Raw genomic sequence first — 14,482 nt, 5'->3', positions numbered from 1 at the left:
GGGCCGCTGGGAGGATGGCTCAGCTCTTTCTAAATATAAAAGCGGCGTGAGTTGGGCGAGCGCGGCGCGGAGCCGCAGAGCCGCCGCGCGGGCCGGGCGCCCCGGGACTCGGCCGACAGACGGCGGCGGCGGCCCCGCAGAGGCGCGCGGCGGTGGGAGCGCCCGGGCCGCGGGCTCGCGGGGGACCGCGGGAGCGCCGCGCGCGGCGAGGGGGACGCAGGCGGCGGCGGCGGCGGGCGGGCCTCGTGGGCGCCGCGCGACCGGAGGCGGCTCCCGGCCCCTGCCGCACCGCGAGCGGCGAGCCCCCCGCGCCGCCCGTCCGCGCCCTCCCGCTCGGCCCCTCCCTCCCTCCCTGGCGCAACATGGCTGCGGCCGCCGCCTCCGCCTCCCAGGACGAGCTGAGTAAGTGCCACCGGCAGCCGCGGCCGCGAGTCGGAGCCGGCGCAGCGCAGGGGCCCGGGGCGGCGGCCGGGGCCGGGCGGGCGGGCGGCGGCGGCGGCGGCGGGCGGGGGGCTGAGGCGCTCGGGCCTGGCGGGCGGGGCGCCGGCGCCTGTAGGCCTCAGGTTTGCACCGTCACGTTGCGAAATTGAAACCGGAGCCCCGGGCGGAGCCACCTCTGGCCGCGATCCGCCCCGGGCCGGCGGCGGGGGCCCCGTGGCGCTCGGGGGGCGGCCCGGCCGGGGGCCTCCCCCTCCCCCCCCAGAGGGTGACGGGCTGCGCCGGCCCGTCCCGCCGGCCCCGCGGTGGCCCCGGGTCCCGACTGTGTGAGGGGCGGGCGGCGGGGGGGGCAGTTCTGGAAACGGAGCTCTGGGGGCAGGGGAGAAGGTGACCCCCCGGAACTGAGCGGAAAGGTCAAGACCAGGCGGTGACCCTCAGGTGGAGGAGGAAGGGCGGGAGGGCCGGGCGCGGGTCGCCGAGCCAGGCGCTGGGGGGGGGGGGGGGCTGACAGCGCCCGCGCACCCTCGCCGGTCCGCGCCGCAGCCTTTCGGGGGACAGCGGTGGGCGCCCCGAGTCCCCTGCCGCCGCGCCCGCCGCCCCGGTTCACCTCGATGCTTTGTGGGAAGTGTAGTTCCAGGGCGCCGCAGGCCCGCGCCGGGGTCCTGGAGAAATGGGATTTTTCTGTAGGACGTGTGGGATGACTTCTGATCGCGTCTGGGGTGGTTAGACGCCCATGCTCAGCTTAAAGCTTTTGTTTGCTTGTTTCCTCAGTGGCTGCCCTTCGGTTCACGACAAAACACCCCTTCTCCAAAAAAAAAAAAAAAAAAAAAGGTGTTAGAGACGATGGGAGTTTGTAAGTGGAACGAAGCAGGGGTGAGGTGTGCAAGCCTTGTGAAGTTGTTGTTGGTGTAATCCCTCCCGAATTTCCATACGAAAGTAGTTTTAAACGTAGTAAAATTTCTGTTTTACTTTGGTGTTTGGTAGTTTGAAGCTGCTTTTATATATGGGTGATCTCACTCTTGCGCCCTCGTAACCTTGTAAGGTAGGTAGGTAGGAATTATCCTTGTTTTAAAGAGGAGGCGGGTTTAGAGAGGTGAAGCTCCTCGATGCTTCGACATAAAACTGGTGTGGCAAGAGTAGTGTTTGCTCATTTTGGAGCTGAAATAAACAGTGTGACCCTGGGCGGGATGGAGAGTCTGAGTGGACGCCGGGCCCATGGTGTGTTGAGAGAGAGAGACCTGGTGTGAGGGCCCCAGAGTTGATTGCTTCTCTGTCAGGCCCAAGCTGGAGCACCCTACCAGGCCTTCTGGGGAGATCCGTTCCCTCATTTGTTCCATTTTTTTTTTGTTACTGCAAAATACACATAACATGATTTACTCTCATAGCCATTTTTAAGTGTATATAGTTCAGTGGTGGTAAGTACCTGTTGTGCAACCACCATCACCACCACCACCACCACCACCACCACCACCACCACCCATTTCCAGAACTCTTCATCTTGCACAAGTGGAACTCTATACCCATTAAACCTGAACTCCCTCTCCCAGCCCCCTCCCCCTCCAGCACTTGGCAACCACCATCCTGCTCTATGATTTTGACTGTTGTAGGTATCTCACAGAAGTGGAATCATACCTGGTTTGTCTTTCTGTGACTGCCTTATTTTACTTGGCCTAATGCTTTCAGAGTTCATCCGTGTTGTAGCCTGCGACAGTATTTTCTTTGTTTTTAAGGCTGAATGATATTCCATTGTGTGTCTGTATCACATTTTCTCATCCATTTGTCTGTTGATGGACACTTGGGTTGTTTGCACGTCTTACCTGTTGTGAGTAATGCTGCTATGAACATGGGTGTACAAGTATCTCTTGCTTCCAGTCCTTTTGGGTATATATGCAGAAGTGGGATTGTTTAGTCATATGGTAATTCTGTTTTTAATTTTTTGGGAGACCACCATACTGTTTTCCACAGTGGCTATATGGTTTTGTGTTCCTGTCAACAGTACGCAAGGGTTCCAGTTTTTCCACGTTCCCACCAACACTGGTTCTTTTCTGTATTTTTGAAAGTAGCCATCGCAATGGGTTTGAGGTGGTCTGTTTAAATTGTTGTACTGTATGATATCTGAATTCTTGTAGTGCCACTAAGCACTTTAAAGTCTGAATTACCAGTTGGAATGGGGAAAAAAAAACTAGAGGAAAATTGGATATCCTTAATCCTTTTTTAAAAAGATTTTATTATGTATTTATTAGAGCATGAGCACAGGGAGGGGCTGAGGGAGAAGCAGACTTCCCGCTGAGCATGGAGCCAGGCTAACAGGGGCTCCATCCCAGCACCCCAGGATCATGACCTGAGCCCAAGACAGATGATTAACTGACTGAGCCACCCAGGCGTCCCAAATTGGGTATCGTTCTAAAGTAGCTGACGTATTTGTGTATATGCAGCGTGCTCCTGTACATCAGGTACCTGGTAAAGTGCTGGTAGTACTTCTGGTAATACTTTAATAGTACTTCTGGAACATACGGCTTCAGCAGCTACTGAAAAAGTTAGGAACAAGTAATTCCAATCCTTGCTTTTCCATTGTTTTGGTTGGTCAAGTCATCAATCATCGACCACAAATATCTCTTGACTTGGTTTCTGTGTTTCTTCAGAAGAGATTAAATGCTTGGCAGCCGATACCTTAGAGTAATTTAACTTGAAATCACCTACGTAAGTACTGGCTAAGAAGTTTCAAAGAAGCCACTTTTGGTTTTAGAATGGCTATAATAAAAGGAGAGATGGCTGATAAAAAGATGCTTTATAAAAAAAATTTTTTTTTTGCTTTATAAAAATTTTTAAAAAAGAAGCCAAGAATCTGAATATTTGCTGGCTATTGTTTTCCACAAGTAGTGATAATAAAAACAAACTACTGGATGCCAGCATTGTTTTTTTCCCTTATATATATATTTTTAAAGATTTTATTTATTTATTCATGAGAGACACACAGAGAGAGGCAGAGACATAGGCAGAGGGAGAAGCAGGCTCCATGTGGGGAGCCCGATGCGGGACTCGATCCCAGGAACTGGGGATCATGCCCTGAGCCAAACGCAGACGCACAACTGCTGAGCCACCCAGGCATCCCATTCCCTAATATTTTGTTGTAAAAATCTTCAAAAATACAGAAAAGTTGAAAGTGATTATTCATATGCCCATTACTTAGATCCTGCATTTGATATTTTACCAGCTTTATCACATATCTGTCCATCTTTCAACCCACCTTTTACAATTTTATTTTATTTTTTAATTAAAAAAAACTAGTAAAATACACATAGTGAAACTCCTCGTCTTAATGATTTTTTAATCATGGTTCAGTGGGACTAAGTACTCAAAACCCATCCTTTTTTGATGCATTTCAAAGTAAATTGGAGACGTCTGTAAATGTTCCCCTCGCTATTTCAGGACTAGCATTAAGTGTTTTGCATATATTTTATTTGTCAAAGTAATCCTAAGAGGTGGGTAAAATTATGTTTGCCGTTTTATGGAATGGAAAACAGACTTTTTCGGTGGCCAAGGTCCTGCAGCAAGTGAGTGGTGGAGTCAGATCCCAGGTGTCTCAGACTCTGGCGTGCACTCAGCCAGGCTTTGGGCTGTTACCTCTGAGTACCAAAGTCAAGGGGTTCGTGCTCATGGAAAGATCTAGTCAGAGAGGCTGCTGACTACTTAACTAGATGTTACCTTAGTCCAGCTATTTGATTGCTGTTTAACATGCTGTGAGGTGCAAAAGAAACACCATAGTCCACCAACAGAATTGTAATACTGCTGAGAGGAAAGAGGAAGCATATGTGTAAGCAAATATGTAGGACCAAAGTGTGTGATTATGTAATAGAGGTAATGCTAAAATAATATTATCTGTGGTTCCCACATTTGCTGTTTAGGGATGTATAGCTGGTAACACTGGGTTTCTGTCGATTTCAGATCTTTGTATTTGAGGGGATACACATGCCATACATTTAAGTTAAATCTGCAGTTGCTGTCACTGGTGTGTGCCACCCCGCCTTGTGGGAGCCCCGAGGGGCAGAGCCGTTCGGTTTCTCTTGTATTTCATTTTTTATTGGTTGACTGATTGATTAGTATCGTCGACACAGGGAAGTTGCCAGAAGGTAAGCAGGAAAGTCTTGGGCAGGGATTTTTTAGAATTTGTTATCCTTTCACAAATCTCATGTAATCGTCGCTTTGGGTCAGGTGATTTATAAAGCTAATGTTTATTGAAAGCTGTCTGTGTGTTCTAGTCACTCAGGACTGACCAAATCCTTACAACGCCCCTGTGAGTGTGGTACTCTCACTGTCTCAGTGGTGGAACTTTCTTGATGTTACAGAGTTAGGGCTTGAATTCAGATTCTCTGATTCCACAGTTGATGTTAATATTAATACTGCTGTATTACTATCTCTGAAAGAGAAAATGTACAGTTTATAACAAGAGCAGCATGTCCCCCCTGCCCCCCCATGTCTTACTGGCCTCCAGAAGAAATCTCCTGTAGTGTACAGAAAGTGGCAGTATTCTGCTATTCATCGAATAGAAGTAGAATTAGATTTTTGGGTGAGATGCCACATTAGAGACCAGTTAGTTCCGTCAAAGATAAATCTGAAATCTGGGTTTGTAAGTTACTTAAGCTCATAAGTCTGTAGTTTTCTTCCTTTATATTTAGGGTGCTATAACTGTTGGGAATGGAATGGAATTCAGTGCAGGGCATGTGGGCTAGTTTTTCTTCTAATATTATCCTCTGCCAGTTCATGGAAAAGTTGACATTGTGGTTATGTTTCAGCAGTGGACAGGGAGATTTCTGACAGAGGGAAGGAAGCATTTGAGACTTTTCACCTGGTCAGCTGTTCGGTGGTTTCATATTCTGGGCTTTATAATTATAAGGCATCCTTAGCATCTGATCTTTATTGGGATAGAGACAAGCCAGGAAGGAGTACGGCCTGTAATCTTCAAGCACATTGACACTGTTCAGTTTGACCATTTGACATAACCATGGGGAACTTCACTTGTAAAAGTTGGCCAGATCATCAACATGTCAAATACCTTCTGAGAGACTCTCTGCCAGTGCCAGGAAGCCGAGCGGCTCCTCTGGAGGGTGAGACGTGGGAAGCTGTGTAGGTGAACGTGATTCTGCGGCCTACTGAAATAGCCCCAGTGACAGCTACCCGTGCAGCTGAGCCGATCTTTGTAGGAAGGCTAAATCAAGCCTGTACCGTTCAAATTTTGGTTACTTAGTCAAAACGGAAAGTTAAAATGGGAAATAATATTTCTGCTTTTTATCAACTTCTAATTCTTCACTTTTACCCCATTCTGTTTTGAATTATGCTTTCAATAAACTGAAATATTTAATAAAGGCCAGTGTCAGTGAGAATAGTTGGCACTGGGGCATTCGACCTTGTTCGGAAGATAGATGTTAAAATTACTGGCACCGCCAGTGTACTCAGATGGTCTGATCCACGTTTCTGGTCTCTGGTTTCAGGCCTGGCCAGTCTCTGCCTTGATGCTTGCTGTCTTATATGGCTTATTTCCCCTACACACTTTCCAAAAGTTGAGTGACTAACTTTTGATCCCATCCTCATAGGGCTTATAATTCACAGTAGATACAGGTTTCTACACAAATAGGAAGAACTAATATGAAACATAATATGAAGAATGCCTCCCACCGTTCTTTGGACATTTCAAGTGAGAATAGCTTGAGCTAAGATAGAGGTTGGAAAGTATCCTGCATTTTAAGGGTAAATTTCAGTCTGATATGCTGGAATAGGGGTGCTATGGCTGTGAGAAATATTGGGAAAGGAGATAAAATTTGGAGTTTGATACTTGACCCTTTCTGCCTTTTATGTTCTTTTTATAATTTGGGATCTTTAGCAAATTATTTTACATTTCTAGGTCTCGGTTTCTTTCTCATAAAATTGGGATAATACAAAATATTCAGTGTTGTTATGATTAGTGTATGTGAAAAAGCACTGTATAAACAATTAAGCTCTATGTAAGTTATTATTATTATGTAGTTGGGGGGTGCAGTAGGAGATGAAGCTGGGAAGATAGGTTGGGACCAACTTGTGTGGGAATGCCAACACAACCAGTTTGGACTTTGTTCTGTAGACAGAAGAGGACCATCAAAGGCTTTTAAGCTGGAGTGTAACATGAGTAGATCTGTTTTATGAGGATAACAGGTGGCAGTGGTGTAACACTGATTGCGTGGATCCAGAGACCAAGAGCAGCAATACTAATTGGGAGGCCAAGTGAAAGAAACCTAGGGTCTGAAGTGGGACAGTGGAAGTGGATTTGTCAAGGAGGTGATGATATAACTTAGAGTCCCTAAAATAGGCAGAAATTATTGGCCAAGTAGATGAGTGTTGTTCAAGAGAGGGAGGAGTTAGAGATGATCCCAGGAATCTCACTGAGAGGTTGGGGGGGAGGGGGTAGAGAGTGTAGTCTCTAGACAGATTTAGGGAGGTGGAAGTAGAGAGAAAACAGGTTTATGTTCAAAAAATAAATTGTTGAGTGAATGAGTTGAATTATTGAAGCACCCAAGTTGTGTTGTTTAGGGAGACTGGAATAGTAGCTGCAATGTCCTGTAGAGTCAGAAATGGTTTTGAATCCTGGCCCTGGCCCTGCTGCTTTTTGATTAATATCCTTGAATGAGGGACCTAACTTCTGGGCTTTGGTTTTCTCTTCTGTTAAGTGGGATAATAACCAAACCTATTTCACAGAGTTGTTATAAGAGTGGGAAGAGATAATGCATGTTAAAAACTTGGCATAATGCTAGACGTGTGGCTTTCTGGGTGTGGGAACTTGTTCTGAAACTTGGGAGAGCGTGGGGGTGATGGTAGAGTCAGGGGAATGGGCAGATTGTTCAGGGGACAGCTGTCTGGGGGCTGTGCATATGTGGGGTGAGAAGAAGACCAAGAAGAACCAGGGAAGGTCAGGAGTGTTGAGAGAGGACACAGGTTCCCAGGGTTATGAATGTTAACCATTTGCGTTCTCAGTTGTACGATAACGTGTACCCACTTACTAATACTCTTCTTATTAAAACTGTTATGTAATTATGCTTCCTCCTAATTTTCATGTAAGGCTTTGTATGTTTATGATTTATATGTATATGTACACATATACATATATGATAAAATCTATGTTGTATTGGTATTTCAATTTTTTAGTCTTTGGTGAATAATTTTAAAGTATTAGCCTGTTACTTCTATATAGTAAATTTTATTTGTGGGCATACTCCTTACTCTTTCTCCAATATGATAATCACTCTAATTTTTTCCTCCTCATTCTGAATTTGCAAAAAGCAGGGCATCAAATTAGAGTTTAGCATAGAAATGAAAAGTGCTTTTTTTGATTTCTTAATGGTAGCAATGAGTATAAATCTTTTAATTGTTTTTTTTCCTGGTGTTCTAAATAATAGATTCTTTATACAATTGCATATGTACGAGTGGATGAACCTACCATTGGTGATCCAGAGGATTTTTGTCAAGACTGGATAAACCATGTATCACATTGATTGTAGAGGTTAGTAGTTCCTTAGTTCCTTAGGATGTGTGCATTTTTTTTGTAGTAGCATTTAAAAATGCATAGGTTATCAAGTAGCAAGTGGTTTTCAACCAAGATCTTCATGGGTTTTTTCTCCTTTTCTAGCTATCCCAAGAGAGTTAGTGAAGTGCATGTTAGTGTATATATTCCTGAAGCCTCTATTCTCTGTCTTTGCATAAACATAATTCTAAAAAATTAGCAAGAGAGAGAAAAAGATAAAACTTGAAGACATTACTTACCAGTGTGCACAAGGAAAAGACTGTGAGTGTTAGTTTACAAGTAGTATTATTGTTTGCTACAACCACAAAAAATGATTTTACATGCTCCAGGAATGTCATCTTGGAGTTGTTTTATTTGTAAAAATTAAAAAAAAAAAGGCATTGAAAGAGGCATCATCATAGTAATTGGATATTCCTAATTTTGCCTTTTTGACATGTACTATGATGGAAAAGCCACTAAATTCTACTTCATTCTGGGGCTGAATAAGACTGGTGTTAGTGTCATTCTTGGGTGATATTGGATGGTCCTTTGATTGAAACTCTGTAAATTCAGATCGCAATTCTCTGATACCATGAACTCAATATCCAGTGAGTACCTGGGATGTTGTGGCTTCAATCCAAAGGTGCATCTGTTGCTTTCTTCTAATTTAATTATTGCTTTCCCCTTCCCCCAGTGCATTCTGTTTTTCAGTGCGTATATTGCTGATGATGGTGTGATTGCTTAACTCAGGTGGAATTTTGAGGGATAGAATGAATGGAATATTTCATAAATCAAAGCTCAACTTTAGCATAAACTTTGGTTTATTTTTACTATCTCGCATATCTTCATTCCATTATAGAGAAATGGAAAACTGGGAGGTTGGAGGAATTGTTTAGAAGAGAAATGAGAACATTGTTTATTTGCTCCTAGATTCTTTCTCAGTGCTTTTGGGCCTGTGACAGATGTGTTAATGAAATTTTGATATACTTATCGCAAGCAGGTCAAACCACAAATGCTGGAATTTAAATAGTTAAATAAAGAATTTTCTAGAGGTTACACATTGAAATGAGCATTGTCCTAAGTGATTAGCTGCTTTGAACGCATCTTAACTATCACACGTTTGACTTTTATGCAGTGTGAACTCTTGCATAGTATGTATTGTCTCCTCTAAGCTGGCTTTCATAAGCTGAACTAATCTTTCTGCTCATCAGTTTATTAACACTGATTTCTAACTGGGCACCTGCCAGCTGCTGTCTCTGGGGGAAAGGGCTTCCTTGGGAGGTGGGAGTGTTTGTGGCACTCAGTGCATCTGGAGTCTGGCACTTATTCATTATATCTAGGGTACAGATGAGGCCTTTCTGTCTCACCACTTGGCCCAGCCCTGCCAAGCTAACCCTATGACTTCTTCCTTTCCTCCCTGCTTGTGTGTGTGTGTGTGTGTGTGTGTGTGTGTGTGGAAGGGGGCAGTGGGGTGTGTGTGTGAGCAGGAGAGAGAGGGTAGTCTTGCTTGGGGCTAGGCTGGGTTGGGAGAGGGCTTAAAGTAGCCTGACCTCATATCCAGGTGGCTAGGACTTTGGAAGTGGCAGGAGAAGAAACACTCCTTTCCTCCTCCCTGCTCAGAGTCAAGAGTGCATCCTGGTGCAGAGGTTTCCATATTGGAGTATCTGCCTGGGTCCTGGGGGTAAGATGGTGGGCTAGAGGACAGGAAGTTGGTCTGTCTGGTTGCCTTAATTTTGGGAGTAAGGGGTACCAGGAGCAACTGTGTCAGCAAGAGCCTCCTGCTCCAAATCTCATTTCTTGCAGAGGTTCTTATCTGTCTCCCCTCTGGGCAGCCCTGGCTGGGGGGAGGCAGCTCCTGCAGAGCCATGATGGAATGGGTCCTCTCCTCACCCCTGGCCTATGTTGATGTTTACTACTGGACTTGCTGACGTTATTTATTTATTTATGATCTTATTTATGATTTTATTTATTTATTTGAGAGAGCGCGAGAGGGAGCGCCAGAGCACAAGCAGGGGGAGGGGCAGAAGGAAAGGGACAAGCAGACTCCCCACTGAGGGAGCTGGTGCCCCTTGATCCTATGATCCTGCAGTCATGACCTGAGCTGAAGGCAGACACTTAACAGAGTCACCCAGGTACCCCTTGATGTTCTCTTTTTAAGTATGTTTGTACTTAATACTTTATTTTTTTAAGGTGGGGAGTGGGGGCAAACATCTGTTTAAAAACCTGGGAATAGAGATCAAAATTGAAAGCATTAATTCCTGAAGAAGTATCTTGCTGGCCTCATTTGGATTTTTGTTAAGTATTAGACTGGCATTAATGAATCTAAATGGCATATAGAACTCAAAAGATAATGTGGACTTTACTTTAACATTGGTTAGTATCTGGTTAGATTTATAGTTCACAGGATTGATCTACCAGGAAGGATTATTATGTATAAAATCTAGATGGCGGGCAGTCCAGGTGGCTCAGCGGTTTAGCGCTGCCTTTGGCCCAGGGTGATCCTAGGGACTTGGGATTGAGTCCCATGTCGGGCTCCCTGTGTGGAGCCTGCTTCTCCCTCTGCCTGTGTCTCTGCCTCTCTCTCTCTCTCTTTCTGTGTCTCTCATGAATAAATAAATAAAATCTTAAAAAAAAAAGTCTAGATGGCAGCGAGGCCTTCCTTACTCTTTGTAGTTTCAGCCTCACACTCCTAATCACAGAGATTGTCAAAGTCCAGAGGTGGTTATCTCTCCTTCACTCTCCCTCCCCCATCACATCTTGTTTTTGTGAATTTCCTAGAATTTAGTTTACTTATGCTTTTCTTAGGTGTTAGGTTCCCATTTCTGAAAATGATATTTTGGTGTCACTCATGTCAGTTTGGACATGAAAACCCACTTGTTTCACTGGTTTAAATACGTACACACTCCACTTTCAAGCATTTCAGTAATTTAGTTAACTCTGGAAGATGTGAGTCATGAGGAAGGGCTTGGTATAGAGTGTTTGACTTTCTATTCTTTCACTGGTCTATCCTCTTTCTCCATCTTTTTGTTTTCTCCTCTGCACTTTGTAGTAACCACTGTATCCTTTCTGAAGGATTTGAAGCAGACTTCAATTTGAAGCAGACTGGTTCTTCCACACAATCAGACCTTCTAGAATTCCTCCCACTTTTTTTTTTTAACCCTAAGCATTTGTCACAGTAATAAAATACATGCTGTAGACCCTTTTCCAAGAGATTCTGATGTCAGGTATTATAAATTGTTGCCAGTCTCCTCCTTTCCCTTGCTACAGATGTTAAGTGTATAAACTTCTAAATAACTTTTCTAATGCAGGAAATTAATATTTCATATATTCAACAGGTACTTGAGCAACTACTCTCTGCATGGGACTGAATTAAGTGCTGGGATACCCAGAGACTTAAGTCACAGTTTCTCAACCTGAAGAGCTCTATTAGAAGGATGGAGTGTACAAGTGGGTAGTTAGGTGGAATCAGATTGAGATCACACCTCAGAGAACTGCTTTGGTCTAGGAAGAGAAGATCGGGCAGTTACATAATGTGTAGCAAAACACAGTGAGTGCCAGGAGAGATGCAGAAGAGGTCTATGGGAGTTTGTAAGGCCCAGATGGGATGTGTAAGTGTGCTGCAGGTAATATCTGAGCTGGACCTTGGGTGGGAGGACTTGGCTGTGTGGAGATGGAGAGGTAGGAGAGCTTGGGAGAGTATTCCCGGTTGGGATACTTGGCTGACTAAATAATTGAGCAGGGAAAACATGGCATGCTTAAGTGATTACAGTTTGGATCACTGTTGCTGGAGTAATGGAGGGCCTTGGTTGAGAAGATTCCTTTGGGGCTAGATTGGTCCATACTTAGGAAGGACTCTTTCTCTGATCTGATAATTCACCCTAGGCATGTGCTAGCTGCTTATTATTTTTTTTTAATGTACTTTTATAGAGGTCCTTCTTTTTTTATCCCCTTTGGCCAAGACCGTCTGTTTGTATTTGGACCCAGTTGTAAGCCGGCTTAAGCAAAAACAGGGAACTTATTTTGGGGAGTTTTATGGAAGCAGGAGGGGCCTTAAAGAACTAGAAATCATCCAGTTTTTCTAGCTGCTCTCTTAGCCTTTGTGCCCATTCTTTCTTCAGGCCAGCTTCTTCTGATTTTGTGTTCCCTAGAGTAGGCTAAAGATGACCATGTCCTATCTACTGGCTTTATTCTTCTGGCACTCAAGGGGGCTTGACTTTCTGGTCCCACCTCTGAATTGCTGAGGAAGGTATGAATTGAGTCAGGACCCATCCTGACCCATTGACTGTGGCCAGGGTACAGAGTCATGTTGTATGTTGTTGTCCAGCAAGCCTTCGTATCATTGCCACTCCCTTTCTCTGCTTCCACAGTACTGCAATTCAGCATGCTGGAAGGAGCATTGGGTTTGGGGTTGAACTGGCCTGGAGTTTGAACCCTAACCCTGACACTTTCTACCTTGTAGTCTTGATCAACATTCTTGTTTGTTTGTTTATTTTTTTCATTCTTAATTCTAAGTCTGTTTCTTCATCTGTAAGTTGGAGCTAATATTACCCGATTTCTATAAATACTATTTATGAAGGAGGTACTGCATTCTAATGTGTTCTTGGCTCAACTTAAAATTAGTCTTACTAGCTTGGTGACCTTTGGCAAATCAGATCTCTGGCCTGTTTTTCATCTATAAATGCAGACAGTTAGTTGCCCCCTTGATGTGTTTTGAGGCTCAAAAGACCATATGAAACTGCTTTATGACTATAGTGTGTATGTATGTATGAATCAGAAGAAAGTAAATACCATGAGGGAGAGTATTTCCTTGTGACGTTATTCCATTATAGTTTAGTGTATTTCTATGGTAACTTGACAGATCTTTCTCAAAATATCTTGCAGCTTTAGATTATTAATTGATTTATGATGCAGTGGGTCGGTCTAGGTATTTTCAGCTTTCCATTTCAGTCTCAGCTTCCACTTAAGCTCTAACCTGATTTGCAATTTACAATTTATAATTTAAAATATTCAGAAAAAATAATGTTCTTTGTAGAAAACTTCTTAAGCAGCATTAAAAACTTCCCTAAACTTGTTACACTGAAATAACTGTTTTCTCTCTCTCTTTTTTAAAGAATTATTTATTTATTTATTTATTTATGATAGACAGAGAGAGAGAGAGAGGCAGAGTGTGTCACAGGCAGAGGGAGAAGCAGGCTCTGTGCAGGGAGACCGATGTGGGACTCGATCCCGGGACTCCAGGATCATGCCCTGGGCCAAAGGCAGGCGCTAAACCCCTGAGCCACCCAGGGATCCCCTGTTTTCTCTCTCTTTTTTTTTTTTCTCTTTTTAATTAAAACAAGTAATTCATGCTCATGAAGCAAATTAGTAATGACATAAAATTAAACAAGCCAAAAAATAATCCTCTGAAAATCTACCACATGGAGATAACCAGTACCTTAAATTTAGTGACTTTTCCTTTTTTTTTTTTGATGGTATATCTTTGCATTGCACGCTTTGTAAGGAATGTTTTTTTTTTTTTTTGTAAGGAATGTTTTTATGTTCAAGTTGTTATGAAAAGATGATACATCTGATGAAATGGATATATTGCTTTTTCTTTTCTTTTCTTTTCTTTCTTCCTTCTTTCTTTCTTCTTTCTTTTCTTTTCTTTTCTTTTCTTTTCTTTTCTTTTCTTTTCTTTTCTTTTCTTTTCTTCCTTCCTTCCTTCCTTCCTTCCTTCCTTCCTTCCTTCCTTCCTTCTTTCAACTTTTTCTGTAGAAGTGATGATGTGAGTGAAAAACCAGTGTTTGCTTTTTCTAATACTGTGAAAAAATAGCCTTTCCTCCTTAACTTAGAAGTCAAAGTTGTATTTTCTTGGAGTGATCTGAAGGATGAGTGATTTATGTGGACAGTTTTATTTTTGTCAGGAATAGTTATGTGTTTTCAGAAATATCAGTGGTTAATGGATAACGCTGAAGTGAGTGAAGTCCTTGAACCTTTACTGGTTATTTCTTCCTTGTGAGGGGTAGAGGGAAGGAAGGTCCCTTCTTTGTCTTTACATAGAGAAATTAAAGACAGGTGAATAATATGAATTATAGAAATACTCAATGGAAGTAAATGAATATATTTATTTTTAGTAGGATTTTTTTCCTGTGTGAATATAATAGTTGACATAGTTAAGCTGGAAAATTTTTTTTTGTTTTGGGGATTGAAGAATTTCAGTGTTTTGATATATTTTTTTGAGACCTAAGTTTTGTTTTTTTTTAAGATTTATTTATTTTAGAGAGTGCGTGCACACAGGAGTGGGGAGGGTACAGAAGGAGAGGGGGAGAGAGAGAATCTTAAGCAGACTCCATGCCCAGTGCAGAGCCCAATGCAGGGCTCATCTCACGATTCTGAGATCATGATAGCTGAAATCAAGAGTTGGATGTTCAACAAACTGAGCCACCAGGTGCCCCTGAGACTAAGTTTTTTTTTTTTTTTAAGACTTTGCTTTTTTTTTTTTTTTTTATATTTATTTATTTATTTATGAGAGAGAGA

At 43.3% G+C, this 14,482-nt stretch overlaps 1 protein-coding gene across 1 annotated transcript in view; it reads left to right on the top strand.

The window, feature by feature from the left end:
* The first annotated feature begins 271 nt into the window (after window positions 1-271).
* Window positions 272-14,482, top strand: part of ECPAS (Ecm29 proteasome adaptor and scaffold) — a 98,128-nt gene continuing 83,917 nt past the window's right edge. Inside the window, 1 exon segment of the mRNA XM_077912888.1 lies at window positions 272-402. Within this exon segment, the coding sequence (XP_077769014.1) occupies window positions 363-402 (40 nt within the window). The 5' untranslated portion in view covers window positions 272-362.

The sequence above is a fragment of the Canis aureus genome, chromosome 10 (genome assembly GCF_053574225.1).
Source record: "Canis aureus isolate CA01 chromosome 10, VMU_Caureus_v.1.0, whole genome shotgun sequence".
In the NCBI taxonomy this organism is placed as follows: domain Eukaryota; kingdom Metazoa; phylum Chordata; class Mammalia; order Carnivora; family Canidae; genus Canis; species Canis aureus.
This window is presented reverse-complemented; position numbering and strand designations above follow the sequence as displayed.